The following is an 18,669-nucleotide window of genomic DNA, read 5'->3' as shown; positions in this document are numbered from 1 at the left end:
TTTGGAGCCCTGGTGGAAAGCCCCAATTCTCTTACCTTAGTTATATCTACAAGTAACCTTGTTCTTATATTAAGAAACTGAAATCAATTGATTTGCTCAGGGTCACAGAGCAAAGTGCCAGTGGTGGGATTCAAACCAGATATCTTTTACCTCTAGAGTTAATTAATCTAGAAAATTGCATTGTCATAGTGAGTCAGAAAAGACATTGAGTCCCTCCCATTCCGTTTTGTTTAAGAATAAGGCAAGGTTAGGTGTGGCAATTTGAGGTTCTGACATGCACTGACTTGAAAGGTGGGACTCTCCAGTTTGGTGCTGAGGCTGAATAAAGGAAAACCTCTCACACTCTCTCCTTCCATTGCTCTAGTTCAGAACCATGGCCAACAAGAAAGTCATCGTTGTGTTTGGGGCAACAGGTAACAAAGATTCCCTTTTTCCAATGGGTGGGAGGTTATCTGAAGATTTTGTTCATGCTTCTGACAGTCCAGACTTTCCTTGAATGCAGACAGGTTTACGTTGTCTTTTATTGGACTACTGTATGAGCATGGAAAGAGCCGAGGCAGATGAGGCACAGGACCTGGGTTCAAATATTTCCTGCTTAGTATCTGTCTGACCTTGGTCAAACCTCTTAACTTCTAGACCTCAGTTTCTTCACCTATAAAATGGGAGGGGGGGGGTTGGACTTGGGCAAGTTCATAAGTCTTCTTAGTCCTCAGTTTCTTCATCTGTCAAACGAGGGGATTGGATTCGTTGTTCTCTAAGTTTCTTTCTGGTTTTCAAACTATGATTCTTCTAGAGAACTTTAACAAAAGGATCCACTTGAATTTCTGGTATTGGCAGCAAGAAGGGGAATTAATTTGATGTGCTTTCAGGAAATGTTCCCTGGTGGGTTTTTTCTTCTCCTTTGTTTATTTATTTATTTTGGATCATGCCCTGGAAACCTGTGCTTTATTTAACAAGGTAGGCTGTGTCTTCAGTTCTCTTCTTCCCTCCATTTTCTGAGGTAGAAGAGAAATAAGAAAATGCATACGTAGGAGTATGAGGTGAATGGAAAGAGCTAGGAGATATATCCTTCTGGCATAAAGCTAGGAAAGGCAGGATAGAGTAGTGGATAGAGAGCTGGATTTAGTCAGGAAGTTCCAGGTTTAGGTCCCCCCTCAGATATTAATGATCTATTGTGTGTTTTGGGAAAATCCCAACCTATCCGAACCTCCAGTCCATTGTGTATAAGATATAAATGATAGTATTAGTACCTTCCTCAAGAGACTGATGATCAATTTACAGTTGAAAGGGAACTTAGAGGTTGTTTTAGATTTGGGGAAACTGAGGCAAACAAAGATGAAGTAGAGTTTCCAGGGTTACCCAGCTAGTAAATATCTAAGGCCAAATGGAACTTGGGTCTTCCTGGCTCCAGTTTCAGCTGGATGGATTCCACAAATCATAGGCCCAGTCAGCTTCATTTTCCCTCCTGATTAAAGGATGATCTGTGAGTATTTGGAAAAGGAAACAGTGATGGCTATAAGCCAGCACTTCTGCTTCTGTGAGTTCTGAGGAAATGGCATCAGGGAAGGAGCTGACCCTCCCGGTGAAGTTCTTGGACTTTAGCTGGGGAAACCAACTGTCCAGGGTTAGAACTAGAAGTACCAGAAAAGCATGAGAAGAAGAATCCTTGAAGGGACCCTTTCATCAAATTCTAACATCAACAATCCACAGCCTTTTGGACACTTTAGTTGGAATCCATTGGGTTGCCAAGCTTTTCATTTTTGAGTCTCCAATTTAAATTCAGACGCTGCCCTCCTAGCTCCCAGGTGTTCTACCTTATTAACTACCACCTTGTGGCTTAGCATCTTAGCTGGATCTAGTGGTACTACTGGGGGCATCTTGGAGCAGAAGAGATTGTTCAGTTTTCATTTTCAATGATTATGTCTCAGAAATCAGCAACTGTTGCAAGTCTGACTTGATTTCTTGTTTTGTTAATTTTGTTAAAGACTTAAGAACGAAGATGAAAGAAAAAATGGAGGGTGTATAGACTCCCCACCTCACCAATCCCACCTGGCCTGGTTGTTAAACATCTCCCAATATACTTCTCTGTGTATGCATGTATGTGTATGCATATAGAGTGTGTGTGTATATATGTATGTATGTATATATTTATATGTGAGGGATCAGAAAAAGACACACTTAGGATATGACTTGGGGTCAGAAATCTTGGGTTAGCATGTTTGTACCAATAATTACTAGGGCAGCTTGGTGGCACAGGGGCAACTAGGTGGTGCTGTGGGTAGAGCACTGGGCTTGGAGTCAGGAAGATTCATCTTCATGAGTTCAAATCTGGCCTCAGATACTTTACTAGCTGTATGATCCTGGGGAAATCACTTAACAAAAGCAGATCCGCAGTAGATGGGTCAGGTCATAAAGTCATTTTCAGACTAGTCACTATAGGCCCATGATGGCAAACCTATGGCCTGTGTGCCATAGAGGACACACAGAGTGCTCTCTGTGGGCACACATGCCATTGTCCTCCAGAGTTCCTTACTAGAAAGACAGAGAGACTCCAACAGAGTTGCTCCTTTCCCCTTCTCCACTATGCCTGATGACATTTTTTTTTCACATCACTTGCCTCTCTGCCCAGCAGCCCAATGGGAATGCTTTCTCCCATCCTTGTATGGGGTAAGGGGGGGGCAGGGTGCATGCAACATTCAGTCAGGGATGGGGGGCAGGGCATGGCACACAGTCTCTAAAAGGTTTGCCTTTGCTGCTATAGGCTGTTGTAATAATAATTAACATTTGTATAGTGATAGTGCTTTATACCCATTATCTCAGGCACTATTCCCCATAAGAGGGCTAGAGGAGAGTGGAATTGAAGGAGGTAGCCAGAGAAAAATAAGGGCACCTGAAAGGAGAGCTCAGTGGATTAAGTCCACATTTATTCTGTTACATATTGCTAGTTGCTTCTTAGAAATCCTTTTTATATAAATGTAGTGGGGGCAGGGGGTAGAGAAAAATGGGAATAAAATGCTTTAATTAAACCCCTTGGGAGGACTTGTATTACTAGCTCCATTTTAGAGATGAGAATCAGACATTGGAAAAGTGGAATGGTTTACCACAACTAGTAATCATTGGTTGTTATTGTTGCTCAGTTGTTTCTGACTCTTTGAGATCCCTTTTGGGACTCTCTCAGCAAAGATACTAGAGTTGTTTGCCATTTCCTTCTTCAGTTAATTTTATAAATGAATTAACTCAGGTGAACAGGGTTAAATGACTTGCCCAGGGTCACATAGCTAGTCTGAGGTCCAATTTGAACTCACAAAAGATATCTTCCTGACTCCAGGCCCAGAATCCTACCCACTATACCATCTAGCTGCTTCAGCAATTATTGGTACAAATAGACTACTTCAAGATTTCTGAAACCAAGTGAAGAGTTCTAAGATTATCTCTTTCTGATCCCTCATGTACACATATATACATATATACATACAACCTGTATATACACACATGTATATGCATACATTTTTGTTCATTCATTCATTCATTTATCAAATCATTTATTCATTTGTTTATTTTCTTCCTTGCCAGGTTCTCAGGGTGGTTCTGTGGCCAGAGCCATTTTGGAGGGCAAAGACTTTTCTGTAAGAGCAGTGACTCGGGATGTGACCAGACCTTCTGCCCTGGCCCTAAAAGAACTGGGAGCTGAGGTGGTGAAGTGTGACCTGAATGACCAAGAGTCCTTGAAGGGAATCCTAAAAGGTGCCTATGGAACCTTTCTGGTGACCAACTTCTGGGATGACTTCAACAAAGAGAAGGAAGTGAAACAGGTAGGGAACAGGCCTATGCTCATCAAAGGAAAGAGTTCTGGGCAGCTGTTGTCCAGTGATGAAGTAGACTGGCCTTATGCCCCAGTAAGAGTACAATCAATTCTGTAAACTCTTACAATTTCTTATTGACTTCACCTAATTCTTATCTGGTACCTAAAGTTGATGGTTCTCACTCTAACCAGGATAAAGAAGTGATGATGAGGCAGAGTTCCCTTATCTAAATAAACATATCTCTCCTTGTATAGCCATGTTGGTGAAACTATGGCACACCTGCAAGAGGGGGCTGCTCCCCTCCCCATCTCTACCACACATAAGGACATTTCTCACAACACCTGCCCCTCTGCTCAGCAGCCCAATGGGAGCACTTCCTCCCTTTCCAGTCTGGGGTAAAGGGCTGGCTCACATGCAGAGTGAAGGTTGCAGTTTGGGCACTGGGTCTCTAAAAGGTTTGTCATCACTGCCCTGTAGAGTGTACATGTGCACTGGCACTTTGAAAGGACAATTTCTCATTTATAATTGGTTCCCAATGATTGGGGCTATTCCTAAGATGGATGAGAGGTTGGGTCTCATGAGGATGGTCTTATTTCAAGACCCTCTTGTTTGTTTTGGCATGTAAATGAGAGTAATAGAAAAGACTATTCTTGTCCCTTTTGTCATTTTCTTGGATGGCAGAATGTTAGTATAGTATAGGAGAAGGAATTTCTCATTTCTCCCCTGCCTCTCAAGGGCATTGATGTGGACTTTCAGTACAATCATATGTCTGGAATCAACATGGGCTTGTATGTAGCCAAGGAGGAGAATGATTAAGAATGCATTTCCCCAGAATAAGAGAGTGCAATGGTTGGGGCTTTGAGAGAGTTCCTATAAGGGCATACAACAATGGAAGTAAGTAAGCATGTACCTACCTACTTGACCTGAGGAGGGACCTAGTTCATTTTTGAACAACCCAACCTACTTTGTGAAAGAGAGATGTCAAATCTTATAGGCATCATTGTCCAAGAATCTAGCCTTCTACTCAGAGAAGGGAGATTTCTTGGCACCACCAGCCATGAGTATTGCCATATGGGTGAGACCGAGTTCAAGAGTCCTGGTCTTTCAGAAAAGGGATAATAATTCCTGAGCAACTTTGTCTTTGGGAAAAAGAAGGATCTGTTTACCCAGTTGGTTTCTGTGGCTGGAAAATCACTGAAAGGAGTTCATGATTTGGGGAGCAAGAGAAAAGGACCTTGCCACCCTCTGTTATTCTAGACAATGCAAGTTCAATGGGAAATAGGGTTGTTGTCTGGAAGGTCTTTAAAACATTTCTTTTCTAGAGGAGGCCAATCCACAGAATAGCACTTTGTGAAAGGTGGGGGTATGGATACTGTAGAACTTTGTAGAAAGGAGAGGTTTCACTTAGAATAAAATAAAGGCTGTCCTATTTGATGTGAGAAAGTTGATTTTTAAACCTTACAGAAGTGACAGGAATTGGACATGACTTAATTTTTATAGAGCATAATGAATGAAAGTAAAATTATTAAATGTAATATTAATTAAAAAAAGATTGTGGTTGCCATTTATAAAATTAACTCTCAAGTCAGGAGTCTGTTAGTAGCTCTTAACAATTAGGCTTTAATAAAAATGGAGATATAGAAAAAAAGGGAAATGTAGGAAAGGGACAGAAAATATCACCTATCTAAAAAATCTAAGCTAAATCAGGAAACCAAAATCTGCCAACCCAAAGAGACAGAGCAACCTCCCCTCATATACCACACCTTTTTACTCCTGTCCTCCTCCATCACACAAAGTATGCACATAAAATGGGATGCAGGATAGGAAAAACTTAGGGAGTGATTTTCTATCTATACAAGAGATTGCCCAGATGAGGAACCTCCCTATATTATATTAGGTTGGCATCTTCTGTGCAAGTTATAGTCTGTGCGAGTTGATTAAAACAGATAGAGGTGAAATGATGAAAATTAGGGACACATAATCTGGATATGTCAGAGGTGGGATTTGAACTTAGTTCTTTCTTGCTCCCTAGCCAACTTCCTATTCACTATGCCAGGTCGACATGCATAAACCTCAAAGTGCTACAGTAATGTGGACAATTTTGTGAATGATGCGATTATCTAGCAGTCAGATCATTTTCGTTAGCACATTGCTGGGCACAAAATAGGGGCTTCATAAACAATTGTACACTTCTTTCCCTTTGAGAGTCAAGCCAGTGGTCTCTCAGAGGCGTGGGTCTTTCTGTCTAAGTGTAACAATTTGTTCGAATAATGGATGAGAGGCATTGCATGCTCAATCCCATGTCAGGCATCACACAGTGCTCTGCCATGGCACGAAGTTCGTTTATTTTATAGGTTCATTGAGTATATGCTTTTCTGGCACACAATCATTTCTCAACATACATGTTTCCATAGAACCTAACAACAGGTGTGAAGCCATTGTTGCTATGACAGAAATAGATGAATGACACAAACAGGGTGATCTGGAGGTTAGTTCTCCCTGACCTATGGGATGATCAGTTAGGAGAATCATTGTTACTTTTGGTCAGCTTTCACAATCAATCACAATTACTTAGGAGATGGGTAACAAAACATTTCATAGCTAGGTTCAGGGTTAGAGGGTAATTTAATAACAGACCAGATTTGGGGTTTTCCTCAATTTACAAGTTCTATTTTTCTTGTGTTATTTTAAAGCACCTGGCAATGTTGCCTGGTTTCTGTCCACAAACAAATTCAGTAAAGTATGTCCTGTAGACCTGGGCTTGAAGATGATTGATGTTCTTGGCTTGCCTGGCCTGTAATGGGAGTGAATGTAGTTTTGTGGAGAAGGAAAGGAGGGGGGGGTAATGATCTTTAGGTTTTAATTCTGTGAATGTAATATTTTAGGGTAATAATCTGGGGGGATTAAGGTGGGATATCTGTGTGTTAACCCCATAAGTATTTGCTCCCATATTATTTCTCCTGTGTTGGGGAGAGAACAATAGTCATAACAATTACATTAGAGAGAGGTCATACAGAGGGGGGCTTCGTAAGTGCCTTATTTTTCCAGAAAGTCACTTTGCAACTCTGGAATTTACACGTGACCATGTCAGACAGCGTGGGCTTGATAGTTTCCCACACTTTCCCTCCTCCACACCCTTCTAGGAGCAGATAGTTCGAGGTCTCTGAATGATTAAACTGAAACATCTTTGAAGCAGGTTCAGTATCATTTATTTCTAACCTTCCCCATTTCCCCCAAGCACAGCTCCTGGTAGACTACAGCTGGGTCTCCATTGGTTCAAACAATGAATTTCCTGAAGTGGTTGCAAGTATTTAAATTCTCAGGATATGAAGTTATATTTAGGTAAAATATAATCATTGTTTCCAGCCCAATGAAATTGTGTAGGGAAAAGTCAAATAATGCATTTTATTGCCATGATTTGTTGACTTTCCTGGGGTTTTCAGTTTTCTGCTCCTCCCTCTCTTCTCCCTTCATCTCTTTTGGTCTGTTTCTTATCTGTGCCCCCATAGGATAGGAACTGAAATTGGTATTTCATTGGCCCAGGGAATGCTTGGAGGAAAACTCTCTCCACACATGCTGAGAGGTACTTGGAGTTAGTTGCCTGGGGACACTGAGAAGGGAATGCCCTGTCCAAGGTCCCCCAGCCAGGGCACATCTGAGGAGCAACCTGAACTGTGTCCAAGGCCAGCTATCTACTCTGTCCCATATTTAGTCATTACTATGGCTTTCTCTTATTTGATGGGTTTCATGAGGACAATGACGATAATCAAGGAAGAGACTAGAGCAATAACTTTGAAAAAGAAAAACAAAAAGAAATGAAAATAGAAGCAATGAAAATTCCTTTTATTTTTATTTTTTTGGTTCACAGGGGAAGATGGTGGCTGATGCCAGTAAACAACTGGGCTTGAAGCATGTGGTATACAGTGGCCTGGAGAATGTAAAGAAGTTGACCAAAGGAAAACTAGAGGTGAAGCATTTTGATGGGAAAGGAGAAGTGGAAGAGTATTTTTGGTCCATTGGAGTTCCCATGACCAGTGTCAGGATATCAGCCTACTTTGAAAACTTCCTAAACATCTGGAAACCTGTGAAGGCATCTGATGGCGACTACTACAACTTGAGTATGTTAGAAGATGGTGGGGAAGTTAGCAGGGATTTAATGCTGGGAGATCATTCATTCATTCATTCATTCATTCATTCATTCATTTATCCATTCATTTGCTAATCCAAATATTTATTAAAAGGCAGTGTGCACAGAGGACTGGATTTGGGTTCATATAGACTTGGATTCAAATTCTACCTATGACACTGGCTGCATTACTTTGGATAAGTCCTAACCATTCTCTAGCCCCAAGTCCTTCATCTATAAAATGGGGAGAGAGAGATTGGACCAGATGTCCACTAAATTCCCTTCTAGCCACAGTTCTATGACCCTATTCCTACATGTAAGATCCTGGTGGAATGAGGGAGAGAGGTAGAAGATGTAGAAGATGTGTGGGAGGCAAAGTGGGATAGTGGGAAAGAGCACTGGATTTGGAGACTGAAGACTAAGGTTCAAATCCTGTCTCTCTGATGCTTCCTACCCATGGAACCCCTGCAGGTCACTCAATCTTACTGGGTCTCAGTTTCTTCATCTGTAAAATGAGAGAGTTGGTTTTGAAGGGCCCCTGAGGTCCTTTCCAACTCTAGAACTGGGATCCCAAGGTATCAGATTGAGGCCAGTCAAAAGAGAAGGGAACTAGAACAGGGCATTATGTACTTTGTTTAGGGAATATTTTTGAATGAATGAAGAAGTGTCTTGGGTTATCTAAGCTTCAGAACTTGGATTCCAAAGCAGTCTCTGAACAATCAATCAATCAGTCCCTCTATAATTGAGAATCCATAAGTATAGCAATCTATAAATGCTAATAAACTAGCATTTCTTAGGCACTTCTAAGTACTATGATCTGTCCAGCACTGTGCTTTAATTAAGTCCTGTGGATACAAAGACATAAGAATTACACCCCAAATTACACCAGCCTTTTAGGGACTAACATTCTAATGGAGGAGACCATATGAATAATAGATTTGTGCCCCAAGTATGAAAGAGATCCAGATATCACTGAAGATTATATGATTAATTTCCTACCTCTGATGTCCTAGGTGACACAGGATGGGGACACTAAGATGAAATGAGATAAGACTTCAGGGAAGATTCTAGTTATGGGGATTTCAAAGAAAGGGTTGGTTGGGGGAAATAGATGGGAAGGCCATCATAAATCCAGAGAACATCTAGTCTAGCCCCATCGTTATATCCACATCTAAACCGAGGCCCAGGATGGTATAGGGACTTGCCCAAGATAATACAGCCCTTAAATGTTGGAGGTGAGATTTGAACCCACTCCTCTGATTTCAGAGGTAGTATTCTTTCCATTTTACTGCACTGCCTCCTAGTGGCCGACTCTAGAGCATAGATAGTCTATGCCAGAGAGGTTGGATCCAGAAAAGTTAGAGGTGTTTCTTTGGGGATATTTCCCATTTTGTATGATCTTTTTTCTCTCTTAGACCTGGAATGTTGACTTCTTGCCTCTGTCTCTTAGACTCTTCAGGTCCTTTGAAAGCTTAGCTCAGGGGCTAATTCCTCTGCTTCCCCTCAGGTGCACTCACCCTCTCATGTTCCACCAATTACCTTGCATTTATTTTGTGCATTTGTGGTCTCTCCCAGTGGAAGGCAAGGTCCTTGGAGGCCCAGACCATCAGACTTTTGTCCTTGCAGCCTTCATGTCTAACAAAGCACCTGGCCCAGGAGAGGGATTAAGAAATACTTATTGATGGATTGTGATCTCCCATAGATTTATGGAATTTGTCTACTTATTCTGATAATATCTAACCCAAACTGCATTTGAATGACCAATGGATTGTGGGAGGAACCTGCTGTGGGAGGCTGTGTTGTAACTGACTGTTCTGTCCTCTTGGCCAGTGTTGCCTATGAAGGACATCCCCATGGATGGCATCTCTGTTGCTGACATTGGACCAGCAGTGGCCAGCATCTTCAGGTCCCCAGAGGAGTTCCTGGGCAAGGCTGTGGGTCTCAGTGCAGAAGCTCTGACAGTTCAGCAGTATGCAGACATCCTCTCCAAGACCTTGGGGAAGGTGGTTAAAGACTCCAAGGTGAGCCATGCCAGGGCAGAAGTGACAGTTGTTACAAGGGAATCACTTTAAAAGACTGATATATATTAATTTAAGGTCGCCAAGGAATCAGCTATGTAATTCCTAAATGAAAAACTCAAGTCAGCCGTCAGCCTTTTTTGGAGTTTAATTACAATAGGAGCAAGAAAGGAATTAGAGATATATATAGAGAGAGAAAGGGGAGAGAAGGGAATAGGGCTTAAATACCCCTTCTGTTTAGGCTGGGCCAAAAGGCCCAAGCCCTTAGATAGCTGGGGCAAAGAAAAAAGATCAGTCCCTTTCACTCACGTGTCCAAAATGGAGAAACAGTCTCAGAGGCCCCCACCTTCAGCTTCCTTCAGAGCAAGCTTCCTCCGAGCCCAGGAACCACCCCGACCAAAAAACTCAATCCTCTCCCTCTCGTCTCCAGACCCTCCTATCTTTAAGGACACCATCCAAGTTGCCTCCCCTCAGTCCTCACATCTACCAATCACTCTTCATCAATTTCCCTGTCAATGGAGGCTCTCGCTTAACCCAGGACCGCCCAGAGGTTTCTGGCTTTTGCACATGTCTGTTGAAGGTCATATTTTTCAAATGATTAAATCTTTACTCTTTTGTTACAGCCCTTTCTAAATCCTGTTAACTTGAGTATGGTAGAGATTGGAATAATTAAATTTTGATCTAGGCTGCAGCCCTTACTCAATCCTATTAGGACTGAATAGGGTGGAGTATCTCCATTGTATCAATTCTAAAATCAATCAAGACTCAAAGAAATTCCTGTTCTATGCTTAAGCATAGGTCAAAGTCCTTTCCATTGTTCAGCAAAGGGTTTCTGTCCTAAAGTAATCTTAAGAAGGGAAGAGAAGGAACCTCCCATGCCAATGGAGTTCCCATTCCAATAGACTATCAGTAAGAAATTTTCCAAGTATGAAATATCCCAATGGTGAAATTTTCAACAATTATAAGTCTAAGGAAATTTGAGGTTTACACAGTGATGGTGGAGGCCTTTCCTGATTCTTCAGGGGAGACATCTACTTCACTTGGGAATTCTGGGAAAATCCTTGTGAATGGGAGCAGCCAATCACTGTCAGTGGGTGGTCCATGATGGGATTTCATAGACATCTGGAGAAGAGGGTGTCTTGCGCTTTCAAAATTAACAGTCACTAACATTTATATCACTAAGATTCTCTAAGTACTTTTCATATGTTATCTCATTTGAGTCTGACAAAGATCAATGAGGCAATACTTTTATAGTCCCCATTTTATAGATGAAAAAACTGAGGGAGTTTGAGTGACTTGACCAAGATCTATTCATTCACTCATTCATTTATTTATTCATGCATTTATGCTTTCATTCACTATATTCATTCACACATACATTTTTGCATTCCTTCATTCATGCATTCTTTCTTCCACTCACTCCATTCGTTCATTGATTCATAGACTCATGCATTCATTGATGCAAGCATTCATTCACTCTAGGCCAAGAGGCAGCACCTAGATGTAGCCCAGTTTGGCTAGAACATCTGTACTTCTGTGATTCCCACAAGGGCCCCAAGGGCTCAGTTTTTTTCTTTTTTTTTTTAAATAATGAACAATGAGTCTTAAAGGGCTTGGGAGATTGGCTCCTGGTCTCATGGTGGCACCCCAACCCCAACAGTAAGCCCAGTCTGTGGTCTGCCATTTTATTCTCTTTATGGTTTATTGTCTCATTCGCTGGCCTAGCAATGGCTTGGCAAGGGAAGAGCTGAGGCCATTCCAAAATCTCTGCTCTGGTTGGGCCCTTCTGGAAGGCTAGCCTTGCCTCCATAGAGGTCTGGAGGCAACTGTGCTTGGACAAGTAAGGCAAGCAGCTTAATTCTCATTCTTTAAGCCTCATAAAGCCTTTTAGACTGTGCCAGACATGCTATTGCTGAAACAGTAGAAGCAGACGGAGAAATTGAACCATAGAGAAAGTGAATATGTCATCGTGATAGCAAATGGAAAGGCAATGGGATACAGTGGAAAGTCAGGGAACTTGGAGCCATGGTACTGAGGTCAAATCCCTCTTCTGCCACTTAACTCTTTGTGAGATAGGAAAAATATTTTAAATTTTCTGGGCCTCAGTTTACCCCTTTGTAAAATGAGTGGGGTGGAGTAAATTGTCTCTAAGGCCCCTTATGGGGCAGCTAGGTGATTCAGTGGATAGGATACCAGGCCTAGAGTCAGAAAGGTTCCTCTTGCTGAGTCCAAATCTGGCCTTAGGCACTTACTAGCTGTGTGACCCTTGGTAAGTCCCTTCACCCTCTTAGTTTCTCTTGTCTAATCTGTAAAATGGAGCTGGAGAAGGGAATAACAAACCACTCTAGTATCTTTGCCAAGAAAATACCAAATGGGGCCATGAAGAGTTGAGCACAACTGAAAAATCATTGAGTAACAAAAGATCTCTTCTAGCTCTGGTCTATGAGCCTACGAAATCTCTCTTGTCCTTTTTCCTCCTTTTAAAATAATGAGATTGAATTAAGCCTCTAAGGTCCCTGTGAGTTCTAGGTCTCAGATTCCCATAGTCTATGTCACTTAACCCCCTGGGGCCTCAGATTTCCCTGCCCTATAAAATGGGGAAAGAGGATTAGCCTATGGCTTCTGAGGTCTCTTCCAGATCCAGAGCTCTAATCCCAAGTATTATGGTGGAGTTCGAACTCAGGACTCCTACTGGCAATGGAAGGTTCATCCCACTCTTCCATACTGACTCTTTGGAACATAAAACAGCAAAGAGAATCTTTCATTTTCTTGTGAAGCATGGATATTTACCCATTTTCAGAGCTTCCCATGACTGGCTCCAGCAGGCTGACCCAATCTGCCTTGCCAAAGCCAGGGATGCCATCTAATCTTTTCCCTCCCATGGTTCTGCTCTTTATTCCATCCTCCAGGGTTCTCCAGCAGGCTAAGACTTTAAAAACCTCTAGCTCCGACTTTTAAAAAAATTTTTATTTAATTGATTAATTTAGAAGATTTTTCTATGGTTACATGATTCATGTTCTTTCCCTCCCCTCCTCCCACTCCCTCCCATAGCCAACACGCAACTCCACTGGGTTTTACATGTGTCATTGATCAAGAGTTATTTCCATATTATTGATACTTGCAATAGAGTGACTGTTTAGAGTCTATATCACCAATCACATCTCCATGGAACCATGTGATCAAGCAGTTGTTTATCTTCTGCGTTTCCGCTCCCACAGTTCTTTCTCTGGATGTGGATAGTGTTCTTTCTCATAAGTCCCTCAGAAATGTCCTGGATCATTGCATTCTAGCTCTCTCTCTCTCTCTTTTTTTTAACATTATATTGCATTTTAGTCTTTTAAAAATTTTATTTAAATAATTTAGAATGTTTTTTCTTGGTTACAAGAATCATGCTCTTTCCCTCATCTCTAACCCACCCCCTCCTGTACCAGCTCCCATTTCTTGCCCATGCCAGCTCTCCTTTTCCCTGAAGGATCAATCTCCCCTCATCTTTCCCCTTCAATCTTCATATATTGTCAAAAGACACAGGAACTATATTCTCCTGCAGGCTGCTTCAGTCTCTGTAATTGGGTACCCAGAAAGCACTCAGACTATTGGTTAATTCAATTGTGTTCCTGAGAGGAGACCAATGGAAGCGGAGCCTTATCATTAATCAGCAGATGGAGCCAGTGCAAAATCAGATTTTTCAGACCAGACAAATCAATGGCATTTAAACCCCTCCCCAGACTTATTGCATCACAAAAGGATTATTTCCTTTATAAAGGGGTTCATAGGAGCATAGGGCTGGATCTGGAAAATGATCTTAAGGGCCATGTAGTCCAAGTCATGTCCAATTCATTTTATAGAAGAGAAACGGAGCCCCATGGGAATTAAGTGACTTGTCTAAGGTCACTCAGGAATTGTCAAACAGAGTACAGTGTTTCCAGGCTTCCATTTCCAAGGGGGTTTTATTTCTATGACTTCTAAGGCTCCTTCTGGCTTTATCTCTCTGATCTTAAATTAGACCAACAATGAATGGAAAACATTGGATTTGGAGATGAGGAAGTCATTGGTGACCTTTGAGAGGGCAGGACAGGGAAAATGGAGAGAACAGAGGCCAGGTCACAAGGCTGGAAGGGGAAGGGGAGGCTTCCTGTGAGACAACTTTTTTTTTTTCAGAAGTTTATCAGTGAAGTGGGGAGAGAGAGAAGGGCCAGTGACCAGAAGAGGTAGAAAGATTCAAGGATGGGAGAGCTTGCCTGGGCTTGTTTGTAGATTATTGGGAAGGAACCAGTGGAGAGGAAGAACTGAAGATGCAGGAGAAACAAGGGATGGATTCTGGGAAAGATTCTAGAGAAGATGAGGGAGGAGGAGCAGGGGCCCAGGAATAAAGATTAACTTTAGTAAGGAGAAGTTAATAGCTCTTTTTTTGCTTCCCACTATGTGCTATCTCTCCCATTATAATGTAATCTCTTTGGGAGTAGGAAACATCTTGCTTGTTTGTTACTGTGTCCTTAGCCCTTAGCACAGTGTAAATATCTAATAAGTGCTTAATAAATGCTCTACTCTGCTCTCACCTCTGTTTTCTGTCTGTCTTCTGTCACTCCTTCCCTCCTTTCTCTCTCCTATCTTTTCTTTCTTCTCCTCTTTTCTCTGTCCGTTTTTCTCTCTCCTTCCTTCCTTGCTTCCTTCCTTCCTTGCTTGCTTCCTACCTACATTCCTTCCTTCCTACCTTCTTCCTTCCCTCCCTTCCTTCCTTCCCTCCTTCCCTCCCTGCCTTCATTCCTCTGTCCCTCCCTGCCTTCCTTCCTTCCTACTTTCCTTTATCCCTTCCTCCATTCCTTTCTCCCTTCCTCCTTCCCTTCCTTCTTCCTTCCCTCCCTCCCTTCCTCCTTCTTTCCCCCTCCCTCTCTCCCTTTCTTCCTTCCTTGCTTCTTTCCTTCCTTCCTTGCTTCTTTCCTTCCTTGCTTCTTTCCTTCCTTGCTTCTTTCCTTCCTTGCTTCTTTCCTTCCTTGCTTCCTTGCTTCCTTGCTTCCTTCCTTGCTTCCTTCCTTGCTTCCTTCCTTCCTTCCTTCCTTCCTTCCTTCCTTCCTTCCTTCCTTCCTTCCTTCCTTCCTTCCTTCCTTCCTTCCTTCCTTCCTCTCTCTATCTGCTCTATTTCTAATCTATTCCCATTGGTAGAGAGGAAGAGGGATGTGAACGTGTTGAGAAGAGAGGGAGGGAAAACATTCTAGGGAGTATGAACAGAGGCACCACAGGTGCCTAAGATCAGAGACCTTAGGGATTTGGGATCCAATCCCCTCATTTTAGAGATTGGGAAACTGAGACCCAAAGAGATGAAGTGATTTGTCCAAAGCCACAAAGGAAAAGGCATTAGAAGTAGGATTCAAATTCAGGTTTCTAGACCCAATGCCACAGCATATTCTAATTTGGCTGGGTCATAGTGTGGAGAGAGGGGAGCAATACAAGAGAAGTCTTGGAAAGATTGTAACAGCTTTTGAATTCCAGCCAAACAGCTTTGAATTTTACTCAATGGATGATAGGAAGCTACTGAAGGTTTGGATGGAGGAATGACCTGAGTAGGTTTATATAAAGGCAATTAGTCTGGAAGCAGAGTAAAGAGTGGATTGGAAGAAGGAGAGAGACAGTAACCAGATGAGTGGTGTTAGGGATACCTGAGACACTGACAATAGAGAAGAAGGCACATGACTGGGACATTGTAGAGGGACAGCCAAGAGGACTTAGTAACTAGTATCATGGAAGAGTTGAGGGAGCAGTGTCACAAGTGAACAATGTCTGGAAATGGAAGATTGGGTGAAGGAATGGGAACTCCCTAGACAGAAAGGGAAACCAAAGGGAGTTTAGGAAGACAAATAATGAAGTCACTTTTCAATCTGGGAAGCTCAAGTACTGGTGGGAAATCCAGGTGGTGATAGCAGTTTATGTGGGGGTGGTGATGATGCTGAAAATGAGAGCAAAGCTTGAGAGAGGTCAGGGCTGGAAATACAATTTTTTGAGTCTTCTGGGGAGAGCTGCTAGTTGAAGCTATGAGAATGAGGCTGGAATGAACCTTTAAAGGCAAGAAAGGAGAGAGGGAGGAGAGAGGGCCCTGTAAAGTCTTTATGGGGAGGTTGGATGAATTCTTGTCTATAGAGAGAACTCTTGTCTATAGAGAGAACTCTTGCTTTGGGTAGAGGTTGGGCCAGATGACCCTCTGAGGTCCCCTTCCATAGCTAAGATTCAGATGAATGTTTGGCTTGACAACTACCAACCCTGTGTGTGGATCTTTAGTTGACACACTGCTCTGAACTTGACCAATAATGTTTCTTTTCTAAAATTCTCTTGAAAAAAAGTGATACCAGGTATGTTGCTTCTGGATTCAGTTTTCCCAATTATAAAATGAAGGGATTGGAATAGATGGCCTCTGAGTTACCTTCTAAGTCCCTTTAGAGATCTGATCCACAAATTGTGATCCACAAATTCCTACCTATGCATCCTTGGGCAAATCAATGTTGCACCTTGTACCTTGGTTTCCCCATCTGTAAAATGTGAGAGTAGATTTATTGTTCCCTAAGTTCTCCTCCAGTGTTAAGCCTATACTCATAAACTTATAAACAAATATTGGTAAAGATGAACATTTCATTGGACAAAGACCAGAAAAGGAGAATTATATGAAACTGTGCATTTCGATTATATATAGTTTGTTATCATTTTTTTAAACATCATTTTATTTGGTCATTTTCAAACATTATTCATTAGAAACAAAGACCATTTTCTTTTCCTCCCCCCTCCCCCATTGGCGATGCTTGATTCCTCTGGGTATAACATGTGTCCTCATTCCAAGCTCATTTCCATGTTATTGGTTTTTGCATTAGGGTGTTCATTCAGAGTCTTTCCTCAATCATATTCCCTCAACCCCTGTAGTCAAGCTGTTGCCTTTCCTCAGTGTTTTTACTCCCACTGCTTGTCCTCTGCTTGAGGGTAGTGTTTTTTTCTCCTTGATCCCTGAGGGTTGTTCAGGGACATTGCATTGACACTAATGGAGAAGTCCATTACATTCAATTGTACCACCGTGTATCAGTCTCTGTGTACAATGTTCTCCTGGCTCTGCTCCTCTCACTCTGCATCACTTCCTGGAGGTTGTTCCAGTCTCCATGGAATCCCTCCACTTTATTATTCCTTTTTGCACAATAGTATTCCATCACCAACATATACCACAATTTGTCCAGCCATTCCCCAATTGATGGGCATCCCCTCATTTTCCAGTTTTTTGCCACCACAAAAAGCGCAGCTATGAATATTCTTGTACAAGCCTTTTTCTTTATTATCTCTTTGGGGTACAAACCCAGCAGTGCTATGGCTGGATCAAAGGGCAGACAGTCTTTTAGCGCCCTTTAGGCATAGTTCCAGATTGCCTTCCAGAATAGTTGGATCATTTCACAACTCCACCAGCAATGAATTAATGTCCCCACTTTGCCACATCCCCTCCAACATTCATTACTTTCCTTTGCTGTCATGTTAGCCAATCCACTGGGTGTGAGGTGATACCTCAGAGTTGTTTTGATTTGCATCTCTCTGATTATCAGAGATTTAGAACACTTTTTCATGTGCTTATTAATAGTTTTGATTTCTTTGGCTGAAAACTGCCTATTCATGTCCCTTGCCCATTTATCAATTGGAGAATGGCTTGATTTTTTGTACAATTGATTTAGCTCTTTATAAATTTGAGTAACTAGACCTTTGTCAGAGGTTTTTGTTATGAAGATTGTTTCCCAATTTGTTGCTTCCCTTCTAATTTTGGTTACATTGGTTTTGTTTGTACAAAAACTTTTTAATTTGATGTAATCAAAATTATTTATTTTATATTTTGTGACTCTTTCTATGTCTTGCTTGGTTTTAAAGTCTTTCCCAGCAGTTTTTATCAAATAGTGGATTTTTGTCCCAAAAGCTGGGGTTTTGTTATCATTTTTAACTCTTACCTCCTGTTTTAGAATCAATACTGTATATTGGTTACAAGGCAAAAGAGAGGTAAGGGTTAGGCAATGGGGGCTAAGGGACTTGACCAGAATAACACAACTAGGAAGTACCTGAGACCAAATTTGAACCCAGGACCCCCCATCTCTGGGCCTGGCTCTCAATTCACTGAGCCACCTAGCAGCTTGTTTTTTAAAATATGTGTCCTCAATTTAATATGTTAGTGTTAACATGTTCCTGGCTCCTGAGGAAGAAAGTAGGGCTGTTGCTAGAGAGTTGGGGCCATATTGAGAGCTTCTTCAGAGTATCCCTCATGGTGTTAGTTCTGCCCCATGCTGTTGACACCCAGAGCATCTGGCTGAAGTTCAGTGGGACCAAGGAGGTTATACACAGTGCTAAGGACTTCATTAATGGAATCAGTGAACCCAAATTGGAACAGAGGGAATGTTCTCCAAAAGACACACTCTGTATTTTTGTTGGGCCACAGAACCTGCTTCCTAAGAATTTAATCCAGGATGTGTGTGCTGATGTGTCCATTCCAACACTGACATGCTTAAAATCTAACCGCTGAGGCTGTTGTTACAGTCATAAGGCACATACAGTAATTTGTAAAGCTCTTGACCAAGTACTCAGAAGGAATCGGAGGTGAAAATGCAATTTAAACAATTTGTTTAGTCACGTGTAGATAAATATACAATGGACTCATTGGTGTTACCCAGTTCATTGAAGAAAGAACTCTTAAATCTTGCCCATGGTAAAGATTCATATT

The 18,669-nt window shown here is 41.9% G+C and overlaps 1 protein-coding gene across 1 annotated transcript in view; it reads left to right on the top strand.

Moving 5' to 3' along the window:
- Positions 1–269: 269 nt before the first annotated feature.
- The window catches only part of LOC100026687 (nmrA-like family domain-containing protein 1), a 26,002-nt gene continuing 7,602 nt past the window's right edge, over positions 270–18,669 (top strand). Inside the window, exons 1-4 of the mRNA XM_001377175.5 lie at positions 270–413; positions 3,574–3,812; positions 7,672–7,921; positions 9,760–9,950. Coding sequence (XP_001377212.2) covers positions 374–413; positions 3,574–3,812; positions 7,672–7,921; positions 9,760–9,950 — 720 coding nt within the window. The 5' untranslated portion in view covers positions 270–373. The remainder of the gene's footprint in view (positions 414–3,573; positions 3,813–7,671; positions 7,922–9,759; positions 9,951–18,669) is intronic.

The sequence above is a fragment of the Monodelphis domestica genome, chromosome 2 (assembly GCF_027887165.1).
Source record: "Monodelphis domestica isolate mMonDom1 chromosome 2, mMonDom1.pri, whole genome shotgun sequence".
Taxonomy (NCBI): Eukaryota; Metazoa; Chordata; class Mammalia; order Didelphimorphia; family Didelphidae; genus Monodelphis; species Monodelphis domestica.
Note: the sequence above shows the minus strand (reverse complement) of the source record. Positions and strands in the feature narration are given on the sequence as shown.